The 16,364-nt window shown below is 48.2% G+C and overlaps 1 protein-coding gene across 14 annotated transcripts in view; it reads right to left on the bottom strand.

Annotated features, from left to right (window-relative positions):
* Window positions 1–16,364, bottom strand: part of TRERF1 (transcriptional regulating factor 1) — a 204,146-nt gene that overhangs the window by 8,884 nt on the left and 178,898 nt on the right. For all 14 annotated transcript variants that reach the window (XM_070456432.1, XM_070456433.1, XM_070456430.1 and 11 more), the window contains 3 exons: window positions 15,019–15,094; window positions 6,967–7,055; window positions 4,995–5,108 (listed from right to left, as the gene is read on the bottom strand). In XM_070456432.1, coding sequence (XP_070312533.1) covers window positions 4,995–5,108; window positions 6,967–7,055; window positions 15,019–15,094 — 279 coding nt within the window. The remainder of the gene's footprint in view (window positions 1–4,994; window positions 5,109–6,966; window positions 7,056–15,018; window positions 15,095–16,364) is intronic.

Here is a 16,364-nt window from a genome sequence, read left to right as displayed (position 1 = left end):
TAATCTCTTACTAGTTTAGAACAGACAGGTTGATTTCACTTAAATGGCCTTACTCTAGTATGAATCCACCACCTTCCAATCTCAAAATTTCAGGTAAAACCATGTTATGTCAAACCCCACGGGTTCTCTCTGTTCCTTACAGAACTGGAACTTTATGGTGTCAAGTATCAGGTTATTAAGCAGGCCAGGGCCTACAGCTCACCATTTAAAGTAAATTACACAGTAACTTTCAATGACAATGGCATTTATTTCATGGCAGTTGTTATAATTACAATTTTCTCACCATGCCATTGTTTGGGCTTAAAAGCTCTTAGAAAAAAAGTTCCAGAGAGCCATTAAATTACAGATTAAATTATACTGTCCTGTGATTATATATGTCTCAGGAATGCAGACAGCTTTTAATTCAAATGACAATCTATGCATGTTCACAAAATGATTTATCATCAAGCCAAAGGGCTCACCAAGGTGACTAATAGATGTAAAGACAGGGGATGAAAGCCTAACGTGTAGGACTCTGTATCAACAAGTTGGCCATTTCGTGATGTATTGTGAAAAGGAAACACTTGGTAATATTCCAAACCTGGTAGAAAGGTAGGCAAATACAGTGCCGGCAGACTGGTTACATATTATACAAGGTGCTCAAAACTTTGAGAGTCCAAGTAAGAATTTGTTGAGGAGGAGGAGGTTTTTATTTCTTAGGCCTGCAAATGGCATTTGTATTATGAGAAATTTACAAGTTAAAACACAGATGCTCAACAATCCAAATTTCTTCAATGACACACATTTGAGTGTTACAGTCACCAATGAAAGATGTTGGTGATGACAACACACTGAAGGCCTGCTTTGGATCAGGGACGACACACACACACACACACACACACACACACACACACACTGCTAATTCTCACAAAATCTCTGCATATTTTTTTGTCTTCTTTTTTCTGTTTATTTATTTTTTTTGGCAATGACATGCAGCTTGCAGGATCTTAGTTCTCTGGCCAGGGACTGAACCTGGGCCCTCAGCATTCTGGCAGTGAAAGCATGGAGTCTTAACCACTGGACCACCAGGGAATCCCTACAAGTTTTTATTTTTTAAACAAATAAGAAACTTGGCAGAGAACTGATTTTCCCAAGAGCACACAGCTGGTAAAGAAGCTGAATTGAGATATAAATCCTGCACCATCTGATTGTAAAACCTCAGCCTCCACTCCTTGCCTGCCTGCACATGTCCATAGACGCACATCTGTCCATCTGGGCATGGCTTAGATTTTCAGCTCAAACATAGAGCTTTTAAACCTCTCAAAACCATTAGAACCAGCTGCTTTTCTGTGCCAAAGGGAAGAGGGATGTTGCCCAGGCCCCTTGTCAGCGGACCCTGCTACAGGTAACTCAGGCCAGGGACCTGGGGAAGCTGTGCTCTTGGTGCCCTGACTGCTGTCTTCCGAAGTCAGTTACATTTCTCGGCTGGTTTCTTGAATTGTGCTGAATTTTGCTCCTAGTCAGACCCAAGGATTTACCCTGAGTGGGGGCAGGAGCCTGGGCAGGAGACAGGACAGTGTGGTCAGCACTTCCCTCCCACCTCCTCAGCAGAGCACACCCTGGCCCTCTCTTCTGCCCAAAAGAGTGGGAGAGGAAGGCCAGAAGTCAAGTCACCTGCGAGGTGAGCAATGTGCTATGCTGACCTCCTGGCCCCTCAAGAGCAGTCACTCCCCATCCTCGTTCATCACTCTTCTCCCTGGAAAAGTCCCTGAGCTGCGGACTGTGCTCCATCCAGGGGAATACAGTCACCTGTCCCTTTAATAAATTACTGAGCACACATGGTCAGGAGAGCTACCCAGGTAGACCCTGAGGACCCAGAGCAGGGCCCCCTCCCAGGGGGGTGCTTCCTACACCCTCTCTGTCCTTGCCTGTTCCTAGTTTTCATCTCCACTTGGCAACCGATCCTCAGAAGGTGGACTGTGGGACTTCCCTGGTGGTCCAGTGGCTAAGAATCTGCCTGCCAATGCAGGGGACACGGGTTCGAGCCCTGATCTGGGATGATTCCACAGGCTGCAGAGCAACTAAGCCCGTGTGCTGTAACTACTGAGCCCACAAGCTCTAGGGCCCATGTTCTGCAACAAGAGAAGCCACTGCAATGAGAAGCCTGGGCATCACAACTAGAGAGTAGGCCCCGCTTGCCGCAACTGGAGAAAGCCTGAGTGCAGCAACAGAGACCCAGCACAGCTAAAACACAAACAGGCGCTGAGTCATCTCTGCACACGGCTTTTTGTTCTCTTTAAGCTCACAGGTCACAGGTATGGCACACCTGACCCAGCTTAATGCCAGCCTGGCAAATAATCCCAAGAAGGTGGGGTGCCTGGAGTGCCATCTTAACCCTTCCTCCTGGGTCTGAGGCTACACACTGGCTCGGGCCTTTCCACCCACCCGCGAAGGCCTGCCGGCCCCAGACGGCGCCTCTGCCTCCGGGAGTGACACCGTCTTCAGCAGCCCTCCTCTGCTCAGAACCCCCTGGTTCACCCCATCTCCTCCCGGGGAGCTCGAAGAGGGATTGCTGCCATGACCCAGAGTGACTCCTAGCTGGGAAACATTTTCACTCATTCACTCAACAAATATTTACTGAGTGCCGATATCATGCCAGGCAGAGTCCTGGGCACTTGGTAACATCCAAGCCAAAGGTCTGCCTTAGGAAACCACAGCCTCTGATTTTACTCTCCTCCAAAACATGACTCTGAACATTCCAGAACTGGAAGGGACCGTCCAGATCATCTAAACTATTGGCCCCATTTTATAGGTCAGTAAGCTTAGGGGCCAGGTCTTAGGTCTCCCAGGCTGGGATTCTTTGTGCTTCCTCATCTACTGTCTACCCCCTTAGAAAGCAATGCTCTGTGTGACCGTGGGCAATCCCCTTCTCCTCTCTGGGCCTCAACCTTCTGCCTGACGACTGGAAGAGCTGGATAAGAGAGAGTTCCTGAAGGTCATATCTAATAATTTCTGGTTCTCACCTCCCAGTGTTTTTAAAGACTTGAAGTTCACGGTAAGCTTTCTCTTCGGGTGTGCCACGTCTTCCAAACGGTAACATATGCCCTGGGGCAGGGGCCGAGGCCAGTCAGCAGCCCTGGCTCACCCACAGCACTACAGACACAGTGAGGACTCAATTTCTTTTAGCGGATTGAACCAGAAGAGATCACGCTGCTTTATTTTAAACATTAGCCACAGATGAGAAAAAGGCTATTCAGATATAAGGCATCACTACTTAAGCCACTCAAACAACAGTCCTGATCACAAGAATACTGTCGTCTCTCATCAAATGAATGACAATACCATTCTATTCTACAGATGTCTATTTTTTTTTTTTTATATTTGGGTCCACATATAACTTTAAATATGTGTTTATATTTTGTAGTTAGGATCAAATTCTTAGGAACTCAAGCTTCAAAACCCTAATGACTCCAGGTGTTTTTACTTTTCAGAAGGCACAACGGTAAAGAATCTGCCTGCCAGTGCAGGAGACGCAAGAGATATGAGTTTGATCCCTGGATTGGGAAGAACCCCTAGAGTAGGAAATGGCAACTCACTCTAGTATTCTTGCCTGGAGAATTCCATGGACAGAGGAGCCTGACAGGCTACAGTCAGGGGTCGCAAAGAGCTCGACATGGCTGAGCACACACATGCATGCACGTTTTTACCCTTCTGTAAGAGGATTAGCGTTTGCTTGCTCCTGAGTGTTACACAGGGGAGTCAGTCCCAGACCACACATTCACCAGCCTTTGCCCACGGCTAAGTTACCTAGGCTCTGTGCCTCAGTTTCCCGCCTCACAGAATTGGTACGAGAAGTAAATGAGTCATTATGCGTCAAGTCCCTCCTAGTACAATGCTTGGAACGTATGAAGTGCTATGTGTAAGTGTCTGTGAAAGAAATTAACCTGCATATGTGCTAAGAACGCTTACGCGTGGGATACAATTAGGAATAAAAGTATAATTGTAAAATTCATGATATTTACGAATTTGAAACCATTTCCCTAATGGCTGCAGACTGGAGTTTAGTAATCTGTTGTAAGACGTAATTTCTACATACACATATGTGTTTTCCACAACATGCAAGATTTTCCTTGGCTATGGATGCAGAGAAGAGAGTTAACCACAAGGACAAAAGCAGTAGCCATTTCCCAAGCCACAAATAAGGGGTTTGGAGAAGATTTTGGTCTCATGATGCCTTTCGTAGGTTCTTCATCTTAATCTTCAGACAACTTTGGATTTTTCTGCTAATGAAGGAAATCAATATCAAGGATAAATGGTGACGTGAGGACCAGAATAATCCATGCACTGCTAATCAGCTTGCCAATGACAGAGGGTTCCTGGCGCCATCTAGAGGTCAAAGCTGCTCCTTGTGCATGCTTCATAGAAGCTGTGTAAAATCCCCAACCTTTCTGGCACCAGGGACCAGTTTCATGGAAGACAGTTTTTCCACAGACTGGGGGTGGGATAGGCGGATGGTGTGGGGATGATTTAAGCACATTACATTTATTGTGTACTTTATTTCTACTATCATTACATCAGCTCCACCTCAGATCACCAGGCATTAAGATTCCGGAGGTTGGAGACCCCTGTTCTAAGGCATGTTAGTTCTCTGGTGAGGAGAACTACTGTGGAAGGATAAGGAAGGCCTATCCCAGGACACCAGGGTGCCTCTTAAAAACCACACACGTCAAGGCTGGGACCACCACAGTTTAACTCCCCTGGCCCCTACCCGCCAGAACGCAAGCCAGCCCTCACCTCCTTCACCTATCACTGGGCTGCAGGTCAAACTGGAAGCTGCCCTTCCCTTGCCTAGTTATCCCAGGAAGTCAAGGCCTGAAACCTGACTGGGAACTGGCCCATCACCCACTCACCGCAGCTGCCGGCAGTAAAGCCAAGCCAAACACCAGCCACTTATGAGCCTGGGCGTGGGGTGGGGGTGGGGCCCGCAGAAGCAGCACCTGGGTGCCTTCACTCACCACACAGTCGTCGATGATTTCTGAGAGCCGTGTCCGGTGTTTCCTCCCCAACCTCATGATTTTTTTCCACGTGTAATAGTACTCTACACACTGAGCCACCGTCTTGGACTTCACCTGTCGGGAAAACCATCTCAAGATCAGCTCTAGCAGTGGGCAGGGTGCAAGGCAGCCAGTTTTCATGCAATTTTAAGTTTGGAATAGGTAGGAAGTTTACGCAGTTAAATAAAAACATGTACATGGTGGAAAATCTCCTCCCTAGCCCTGTTCTCCAGCCATCCATTCATCCGTTCCCTCCCCACCCATGCAACTCAGCTAGCCTCTCTTGTTCATATCTTGGGGGATGTTCCAGAATTTCTCTACATGTATACCAACAACAAAAAGATATATTCCTCCCCACCATTTTGCCTCACACAAGGTAGTACACTATATGTACTGTTCGGCATCTTGACTTTTTCACAAGAGGGCTTGGAGATTTTTTTTCACAACCATCCATAGCAAGCTCCCTCTCATTTTTTTACCCACAAGAGCAGCATGCTTTTTCAAATGCTTGAATGAGTTTGGCTCTCCGAGTTGCTGACCTTCAAAATCTATTTATGAAAAATGTTCCTTAGTAATCGAACAGGAATATAAGGCAAAAGTTATGATGACAAGAGCTTAGTGTTTGCAGAAAACAAGTCTTGTCCTGTTCTCCCCCAAAGGGGCAAAGGTAAATGTGTTTTAAAGAGAAAAAAATTCCTTTGTTTAGTTCACAGTTCTCTAAGCTCAAAGTGGGGTTCAATAATGTGAGTTTTCTGGAGGCAGACTGGCTGTCCACCCACACAGTGAAGAGTGAAAAGGGCACCTTCCAGACATCTGGTCTCCTCAAAGTTGTCCCCTTCACACAGACCTGGTATAGTGAATTTCTACATTAGAGTTGCCCAGGGAGGGAAGATAGTGTCCCAGAGAATCCTGGTTTAAAATCCTGAATTGCCTGGCGAGCATGTCATGTGAATCCGTCATCACTCAACAAGGTGTGGGACCTTTAAGAAACAATAAAAGCTAGGACAGGAGGGGGTGACTCAGGACAGACAGGAGCTGCTGAAACACAAGGCAGCAGAGTGCGGTGGCCTCCAAGACAGAGTAAGGTGGGTGCGAACTCAGATCTGAAGATGGAGGCAAGTCGGAGAAAAACTCCACCTATTTCTGATTCTCACTCACTCAAGGCCCAGGTTTAAGGACAGGAGACAGGAACCCGGGACAACACTGAGGCCCAGCCCAGAGCCAGCAGTAGTCGTCCTCTGAGACCCTGTTCTACTTGGACCTGAGCATTTTCGTGACCTTAATAACTCAGTATGGTTCTATCATTCACTGGTTGGCTAAAACACTCTGAATCACTGTAACTTTTAGCCTAAACCACCTCTCAGCCAATTAAGCCTATTACATTTATTATGTGCTGGACAAAATGCTATTTCATCTTGGTGACAGAACTCTCTTTTGCTGCCAGATGCTGTATATGTAACATTTTATTGCTATTATTACTGTCCTTATGATCAGGGGACCCACAGCAGAAACTCTGCTACCAACTAGGGGCAGGGCTCATATTCTCCCTTCTCTGGATCCCCCCTCCTCCCAACATATTCTGTCAGAAACATGATAGATCTGTCAAACACACATGAAATAAATTATGTAAACTGAACCAGAAGCCCCAAGCTTATTTTATTCTGATAGAAATTATAAATCACACATCTTTATTAAGATAAAAATACCCCTCCCCACCACTGCCACATCCAAATAATCTATGCCCTCCTCCCTCCACCTCCTCAACACCTGGGCCCCACCATCCATAACAAATACCATCCTTTACCAACAAAAGAGGGAAGACATTGTTTTGGTGACAGTCTTAAACCATCAATAAAATAATTCTATATGTATCTTTAGGTGCGCAACTTCCCAAATTTGGTTTCAAGAAAGCAGTGGGGAAAAGCATGCTTACCATCTTCTGTACAAAAATAAAGTCTTTGCTGTAAGTGGCTAGTGCTTTATTAAACAGTTTTCTTTCTAGGGAGGTCCACTTGTCCGAACCTACAACAAAACACAAACTTCATAAAAAAACAGCCCAGTTCTTCCCACTTGTAGTTGCTGGTTCACTTAGTGAAGTTACAAACTACAAGTGTTCAGTGTGTGACATGTAAATACCCACACTATACTTCTTTCTGAACAAAAAGCCAGTGCAGTGTAATGGTTAACAACCCTGCCACCTGAGTTCAAATCTTAGCCGTGGCCCTGACCTTGGCAAGTTACTAAACCTAAGACTTGGTTTCTTTACCTATGAATGGGAATAATTCTGAGTTTCTCCACCTCTTAGAGGACTTTTGTGAAGGTTCAGGAAGGTAACTCCCTAAAACTGTCTCTTAGTAACTGGAAAATCGTGAGCACTCAGCAGATTTCAGCTAGTTTTAATATAATTAGGGAGGGCAAGCATTCATGTAGTAAGTGCTCCTTGTGCGTGCTGGACTCAACAGTCTAGTGGGGAGAAAATCAGGAGGCAGTGCATTCAAGGGGATGACTGCAAGGATAAGGGCAGGGGTTGGGTGCCAGTGGGGCACAAAGGAGGAACACCAGACTCAGAGAAGCTGGGAAGGCTTCCAGGAAGAGAAAACACCTGAGTAGGGTTTAAAAAGACACAGAAGCAAGTCAGGCAAGGAGATGGAAGGACTTCCCTGGTTGCCCAGTGGCTAAGGCCCTGCGTTCCACAATCAGGGAGCCTGGGTTCAATCTCTGGTCAGGGGAACTAGATCCCACATACCACAGCTAAAGATCCCACATGCCACAACTAAGACTTGGTGCAGCCAAATAAAAAATAAAATAAATAAATGTTTAAAAAGGAAGGAGATGGATGGGAATTCTGGGGAGAGGAAGTGGCGAGTGCATGGTCAGAGCCAAGTAGTGAGAGGATATATTTCACTCACTTATTCGGCAGATATTTATTAGATATTTAGATTGCTGGGTGGAGAGGATCTCCTGGAGTAGGAAATGTCAACCCACTCCAGTATTCTTGCCGTGAAAATTCCACGGTCAGAGAAGCCTGGTGGGCTACAGTTCAGGGTTGCAAAGAACAGGACACAGCTCAGCAACTGAGCACACACACATGCAAGACACTAGGGGGGAAAAAAAGCTAATACTTATAAGTGCTTACTATATGCCAGGTTCTAAGACCCTGAAAGACACTAGTCATTTGCTTCTACAGACAGCCCTTTAAAATTGGTATTACTCCTACCCATTTTACAGATGAGGAAATGGAGGTGTTCAAGGAACAAGCAGCAATCTGGTATGGCTCAGCTACAGGGTTCCAGCAGAGGGAAGGCAGATGAGGCTGGGAGGTGAGAGGGACTGGTTCCTGACAAACCTGCAGACCAATGAGGAAGAGGCCCAGATGTGTCAGGCTGGAGCACCTGCCTCATGGCTGAGCTTGACATTCATGTCAAAGTAGGATATGCAGGTAATCACAGAGAATGGTCCTGGTCTGTTTCCAAGGCAAGTCCTATTTCTGTGGGCTGCAGAGAAGGCTCAATTTCTGTGGCTGGTTAGCAGAAAACTCAGCTTCATTCTAATTTTTTGAATTCCCCATATCTCTGATTCTTTGGATGGTATATGCCTGGGCCTTTGACAGGCTTCTACTTTTCAAAGCTGTAATCTCCAAACCATAGTATTTTTCCTTCCAACTAGGACAAGCCCAGATTTCCATTTTGCTATGGTTCACTGAGGGGCTGAAGTACAGAAAACCTGAATTGCTTCTTCCCTCAAAAGATTTGGTCTGAATCAGTTGATTAGGTGAAACCATGCCTGGCAGGCAAACAGGAGGTGAAGATCCTAGGATCCTTGAGAAAATATGATGATGATGTCATCATAGATGACATCGGTGATGTCAGCTCAGATTTCTGAAATAAACACCTTCTCCGTGGGACTCCCTGAGGGGTCCTTAAGCCAAGAGCTCTGGCTCCAGTATAGAATACGCTCTCCATTTCGGAGCTGGTCCAGGTCTCTAAAAATCACCACTTGACGCCTTTGGTTTGCAAATTTCTCTAAAAGAAAAGCAGCTTTCTGATTAATCCTCAGCAGAAGGAAGCATCTCCCACTGGTTCTAGAGACCAGGACATCTCTGGTCGTGCAAACCATTGTGAAAGGGAGGAGAAGTAGGGCCAGGGCTCTGGTGAAATTCTGCTAGAGTGGATGTGAGCAGAGGAGGTTGGTGGGATTTCAGGCTCTGGAGTATTTTCATCACCATTCCTTAAAATTCTTCCAACATTCAAGAACTTGGGCTCCTGGCTCCCATCTGCTCCCCTTGTCCAGAGGCAGAGACAGAAAGAGTGAAACAGAAAGAATGGAGCAACAATTGAATGACCACAGAGAAATCACGGTTCCTTTTAGGTACCCATCAAAATAGTAAAGAGAGATCACAGAGGCAATGGTGTAAATGGAACAAGACAGGGACGTCACACCAGTCAAGTCCCCCCACAGGCATATAAGGATAGTTTTGTTCTGCTCTGATGCAGGTCCAGTCTGTGCAGCTCCAGGTTGCATCTCAGTTAGGAAGTTAGGGAACACTTTTTTTTTTCTTTTTTTGCTGTGCTGAGCCTGTTGCTGTGCATAGACTTTCTCTAGTTGCGGTGTATAGGCTTCTCATTACAGTAGCTTCTTCTTGTTGTGGAATGCAGGCTCTAGGGCTTGCAGGCTCAGTAGCTGTGCACAGCCTTAGTTGCCCAGAGGCAAGTGGAATCTTCCTGGACCAGGGATCAAACCCATGTCCCCTGTATTGGCAGGCGGATTCTTAACCACTGGGCCACCAGGGATGTTGGTTAGGGGACATTTTGCTGACGATACCCCTCCCAGTGAGATGAGGAAGAATCCTTTCCACCCTCAGCCGGACCCTATGTTTCCCTAGTCAAAGTGCAGCTTTAAACCCTCATGAGACACTCAAGGGCCATGTGGCCTACTCAGGTCAGCACCCAGCCTCAACCCACCCCACACCAAGCTCATCACTGGATTACTGCCGAAACCACAGTGTGAAGTCCCCAGGTCTGTCTACTTGAAAGATGTCCCTTCATGTTCCCAGATGGCTTGCCAGTTGTAACCCCACAAAGGGAAGTCACTTCCTGGACCATCTGTTATGGGGGACCCTCAAGCCTCCTAGGGGAAGGAGGCCTGCTCCCCATCAACTCTCTGGTGGTTTGAGTTTTTAAAAAAAAATAATTTCTCTAGTTGCAATGAGCAGAGGCCACTTTCTAGTTGCGGTGTGTGGGCTTCTCATTGCAGAGTACAGCCTCTAGGGCTAGCAGGCTTCAGTACTTGTGGCTTGCAGGCTCGAGAGCACAGGCTCAGTAGTTGAGGTACATGTGCTTAGCTACTCCTCACCATGTGGAATCTTCCCGGACCAGGGATCAAACTCATGTCTCCTGCATCTTCACCACTGAGCCAGCAAGGAAGCCCTTCTCTGTCGGCTTTTAGGGCTGCTGCTCTGTGATGGGGTCTCCAGTCTTCCTGATCCCGGGGTGTGCACTCCACGCCACCAGTGTTCGATTGAAGTGGGCTGCACCCTCTAGCTTTCCTCTCTGTGCTGGCCCGAACCCTGATGGCCAGGGCGGGGAGCATGTGCTCAGACGGTGAGAGATGGCTCCTCTACTCAGCCCTAGGGTCCATGGTTTAGCACACAGGGCTGTGCTGTGCGTACCTGTCTGTCCGACAGGGGTGTCCATGAACTGAGAGACAGAGGCGGGGCCAGACAAGCCCATCCATTCTCACATTCACAGTAGCAGGCTCTTTACCGCACCCTGATCACGGATCACCCATGGGGCCAAGACTCTACTCCAGGTCTCTTGGGCGGAATTCTCAGGCCAAAGCCTGGTATATAGACATAATATCTGAATGTGCTCACCCCAAATAATGAGGTCACTGTGCTGTGATTAAAAAGGGGCAACTTTAATCAGGAGACAGTATGCTATGAACCTGGTTCTGCCACTTAACTCCTGCAAATTTACTTCTCTGAGCCTCAGTTTCCTCTCTTGTGATTTGGGGATCATGGCAGTCATGCAGTGCCTAACAGCGTCTGGTCCTAAGGAGGGGCACAGTGAACGTCTCAGATCTGGCCACTTGGACAGAAGATTCCAAATAAGTTTGCCGCCATGGAAAACATGCTGTCCATGCTGACGTCCATGTTAGTGGCACTCATGAAACCCACTGGTCCCTGCCAGTGTTCCCTGTTGCGTGTGTACACTCACAGTGTTACTCCAGGCTGCTTGGCACGTGCACAGTCTTCCTTTCCCTGCCTCAAAATCCTCCTGTAATCTGTCGAGGTAAGGTACAGCGTCGCTCCTCCTGGAGACTGTATGGCAGGAGCGTTCTCCCCATTCCAGGACAAGGTGGTTTTTTTTTGTTTTAAGCCAGCTCTTCTTGGATTCTGTTTCTTGGACAAAGTCCAGGATAAAAATGCAAAAACCAAGGCGGGGGCTGCCCCAACTTCTCGCTTGGCCACCCTCTCTGAGATCATTGCTGTCCACTCATCACGTCCCTAGGGTCAGTGGGCTGACACCCTCCCCCTCCCCATCCCACACTCATTCATTCTCCCTGGGGATTCCTGGCTAGTGGGCTATTATCAGCAGGGGTCCCTAATAAGACGATTAAGCCTAATTACAAAGAGCCTAATTAACAGGAGGAAACTGGTGCTGGAACAGAATCCAGAGGAGAAATGTTCTGAGCTTCGGTTGCTGGGAAACAGGCTCTGGATGGTGGTGAAATTTGGGGCAATCTATAGCAAACGCAGGCAATTAAAGAGAGACCTGGAGGGGTGAGAGAAAGTTTGGGCACAGTGTCTTTTAAAGAGGGCCTTTCTGTCTTCCTTTCAATCTTTTAAAAACTGTTATTGATGCTGTCACAGAGATTACATAAGAAAGACATGTTCATTGCAGAAAAAGGAGGACTTGTTTTTATACCAGATCTTCATTTTGTGAAAGATTTTCCATGATGGGTGAAGGCTGAGTAATTTTTTTAGGGGTGCATGTGAACTGGGTGATACCAAAGTTCCCTCCAGAGGCAAAAGGCAGGGAGGCCTTGGTCTGAATCCAGAACCTGAGCTTGTCCACTAACCTTCTCTCCAAGCGCTGTGTCAGGCCAAACAGCAAAGTGCATAGTAACTTGGTTCCTACCTTTTGCGGGAGTCAGTCTCCAGCTAGCAACATGGGCTAAGAATGCCCGCGAGGTGACTTCACAGCTGTGCTTCTTTCAAAGTATTCTCTGGAGAATGTAATTCTGTCTCCCCACCAAACTGGGGCAACTTCCAAGACATAGATCAGCCTCCCTCGACTGAATGGGTATTTCCTCCAGGTCTCTCCCATTTTTGGAGTCAGGTCAAGGTTTAGGACCCCGCGAGCGCTTGGGCTGTGGGGGAGCCCATATGAGCCTCTGCTGAACTCTTGCCAAGAGTCCCAGGGCAAGCTCTGACTCCCCTCCACTCTGCGCCCATCTGCAGGAATGACCGGCTCAGCAGAAAAACCAAGGATGCTGGAAGTCCTCTAATCACAGCCAGGCATCCTCGCCCCCTTGACATCCCCATGCTCAAGCCTTCTCCACCCAATTCAGCTGCTGACTGGGAGCCACTGCAAACAACAGCTGCCCACACATGGGTGGAGGGTGCGGAGAGAAAGCTGGATCAGGCGCTTTGGTGTCAGTTTGAGAGCCCTGAAGGCCACGGCAACAGCACCACCCTCTGAGGATCTTAACAGAGCTCCTCCGGGTTTGCCGAGCAGCCCCAGATCTGTGTGAGCTGCCCACCCACACGGGCGTCTCTTCTGGGCCCCAGAACTGGCCGTTCTTCCCTCTTCCTTTCTGAACTGCTTGGGGTGGGATGGGGTGGAAGGACAGTCAGGAGTAAAGTCAGGGAAGTGATTTTCAAGGGCCCCTGTCTCTGTCTCCCCCAAAATTTAGTCTCCCCCAAAAGTCTTTCTACCTTCCCTCCAGGGCACAAGCCAGGGAGGTCTGACCTCTCTCTCTAGACAGCTGGGAGTCTGGAGTTCAACCCTTCCAGTCTTGTCCGGTTCTCTGCGACCCCATGGACTATATAGCCTCCAGGCAAGAATACTGGAGTGGGTTGCCATTTCCTCCTCCAGGGGATCTTCCCAATCCAGGGATTGAACTCGCGTCTCCTATGTCTCCTGCTTGGCTGGCAGATTCTTTACCACTGAGTCACCTGGGAACCAAAGTTTTTAGTCCTGTTTCAATGTTTTTGTTTTGTTGAGGGTGGGGGTAGTTTCCAGTCCATAGTTTTCCCTTCTTTTTCATGTCATGACACACATTTAAAAAAAAAAAAAAAAACCACAATTGTTGCTTGGCATGCTGGAAAGAACCTGAGGGGACTTAGGTTCCAGACAAGGTTGCTCATTGTTGGAGCTGACCTGCCCCAAGGCGCCGGCCACCCCAGTCACCCGGGGGCTGAGGGCAGCCGCGGCAGATGGTTGGGAAGTCTCACCCACTAAGCAAAGAAGCTTGACACAGGCTCCAGGAGGCTGGATGGCCTGTCAGGGTTTAATGGGCAGCAGATGACGCTGGGAATTAAGAGAGGATTGAATTGTTTCCACAGCAGATTAGGGAGAACTCCCACATATTCTAGCCACACTCAGGGAAGACACGGAGCAGGAAATGATGGAGACAATATTAAGAAACTGGCTCCTTGAGGCAGACAGTGGAGGTGGGGAGTGGGAGCCCTCTGAGAGTACCGTGGAACCTGCAGAACGGCACTCCTTGAAGGCCACATCTGATCACCTGGACCGAGGCCTGGAAAGGCACCACTGGGTCCCCAAGGCCACTGAAGTAGTCAGCACCTACCGCACAGGGTCCCCCCAGGCACCAGAGACAACTTCAAACGAATACCACCAAGGGGCACTGGAGGATCCAGCCCTCTCTGAAACAGAGAACCCGGGCGGGCTGGCGGAGATGCCAGAATAGACTAGGCTACCGGTTAATGGAAATACAGACGCTGACTTCACTTGTCACCACGGGCTCCCCAACCTGTTTCCTTGTCTTTTCACCATTCTCACCACACTCAACTCCCTAAAGTGTGTTCTCCTTTCCTCTTATTGGTGATGCCACCAGTAATCCACCCGCTTCTAAGACACTGTATGTGCACGTGCACGTGTGTATCTATGCCTACATGTATACGTGTGTGTATGTTCGTGTGTGTGCTCAATCGTGTTCGACTCTTTGCAACCCCATGGACGGTAGCCCAACAGGCCCCTCTGTCCATGGAATTCTCCAGGAAAAAACACTGCAGGGGGCTGCCATTTCCTATTCCAGGCGATCCTCCTGACCTAGGGATCGAACCCAAGTCTCTTTTGCCTGCATTGGCAGGTAGATTCTTTACCACTGGCACCACCGGGGAAGTCCCATGTGTATACATATAGGTACGTGTATACGTGTGCATGTACATGTCTTTCTCCTGCCATTCGTGTGACCTGTTTAATAACTGCCTCCTCCTCAGGCTCTCAACTGAACAGGGCAGGACTGTGTGAAAATCTGTCACTGTCACTTCCTCATCTTAAATTGTTCAATAAATGAATAATAATGGCTACTAGAATGTGCCAGGCATGAGGCTCCATATACTGTCTCTAGTCTTCACAAAATGCCACAAGGGATGGAATATGAGCCCCACTTTATAGGTGAGGAAACCAAAGCCGCAGAGGGCCACAGGGAGCAGGCAAGATTGGATTCTAAAGCCGAGAGGCCGCTGTGAGTTGTTGCCTCTGTGCTCCACCCTCTGGGGCTCTCTCCCGCTGCCACACGCGGGGCTCCTGTCTGCTGCTGCCCAGCTCTTAGCACACCCAGGAAGAGAGACAGACAGACAAATGCCCAACAGCAACCAGTCGGTGGACACAGCTGCCCCACTGGCTATGCCCCAGAGGCCCCAGGAAAACAAATGGCACTGAGGTGCTCTCTGTTAGTAAAAGGGGACACAAGCAACATGCAAACAGTGAGCCCCGGCAGGGCTCCTGGCACCTACCGGCATAGTGGTAATTTGCTAAAGGATGACATTTTAACCTGACTGGTTTCCGCAACAGCAGCATTTCCAGAGCAGCCTGCAGACCCACGGGAGAGAAAAGGCAAGAGTCATTCATGGGGCTGTGTATCCTTGGAAGACCAACTATCCCACAAGGAAGAGGAGCCAGCATGGCAGGGCCCGAGGTGGGGGTGCTGGAAGGAAAACAAGGGGAGACTCCCCTATTCGGGGTCCCCCTTTCAGTCAGCACCCAACAGGACTTATTATTCTAATACCTCCCCCGCCCATGCCTGCAGTCAGCTAGTCATGTCACAGAAACACAGGTGGCAGCCCAAACGCCACTCCTTCCTTGGTGACGCCCGGGCTTCAGAGATACGGTGGGGCCTCCTATGAATGGAGGCTGAGTCTCTGGGGAAGGGTTCTGAGGAAATGAGTGGGTGACTTGGAACTGTTTTAGCAGAAAAAAAAAATTACATGTTTCATTACAACTGAACACAAACAGCTGTATTAGTAATAACTGTACTGCACACTGTCCTTCCAGGGAGCCTCGCAAAATAGCCTATTCAAATCTGCCTCCTTCAGCCTTGTTGGGGTTCTTTAAAAATGGCACAAATGGAGTTGAGTAGTGGATGGTTTAGGGGCAGAGCAAGGCCCGGAATCTTGCTACTCCAAGTGTGGTCCATGGGCGAGCAGCCCGAGCATCCTCTGGGAGCAGGTTAGAAATGTAGTACCTCGGACCCCAACCTCCTAAACTGCTGCATTTTAACAAGCCTCTCCAGGGGATTCGTGTGCATGTTAGAAGTTTGAGAAGCACCGCTTGCAGCACTGATCTTAAAAGGTCAAGGGGAGTTTTCCACTGCTCTAGAGAATCTCTGAAGGGTATCAATAATCTTGTGAGAAGGTAGTACTGGGACATTTGTTTGCTTATACATTTTCATAAACTTACAAAGCAGGAGGCTAGCTCTGGTATAAGAATCATGTATTTACTGAAGGGAAAGCTGAAGCTAGTGATGTAGTGCTCCAGCTAGGGGTCCCGGTTGAGCAGGCAAATGATCAGCTCTGATTCTGGGAGAAGACTCCCAACATTCTGGCCTGGGGATGCCAGAAATTGTGTCAAAAACGGAATAATGACACGAGATGGTGTGCAGCAAATATCTCCCTTTGGTTAGGGCAGCAAATGGTTCTATGGACATCAAACTCTGATTTCCATGGTAGGGAAGAATGAAGAGCAGAGAATGACAGGCTTTTTTAGGCCAAGTTTTGCTTTGGGAAGGCCTTCTACCTCCACCATTGCAGACCTGTTTCCTGATGTGAATTACGATTGCTGAAAAGAAATTCGAATTTTCCCA

This window comes from Odocoileus virginianus, chromosome 27, assembly GCF_023699985.2.
Source record: "Odocoileus virginianus isolate 20LAN1187 ecotype Illinois chromosome 27, Ovbor_1.2, whole genome shotgun sequence".
NCBI lineage: Eukaryota > Metazoa > Chordata > Mammalia > Artiodactyla > Cervidae > Odocoileus > Odocoileus virginianus.
The sequence above is the reverse complement of the archived record's forward strand: the minus strand, read 5'-3'. Positions and strand labels throughout refer to the sequence as shown.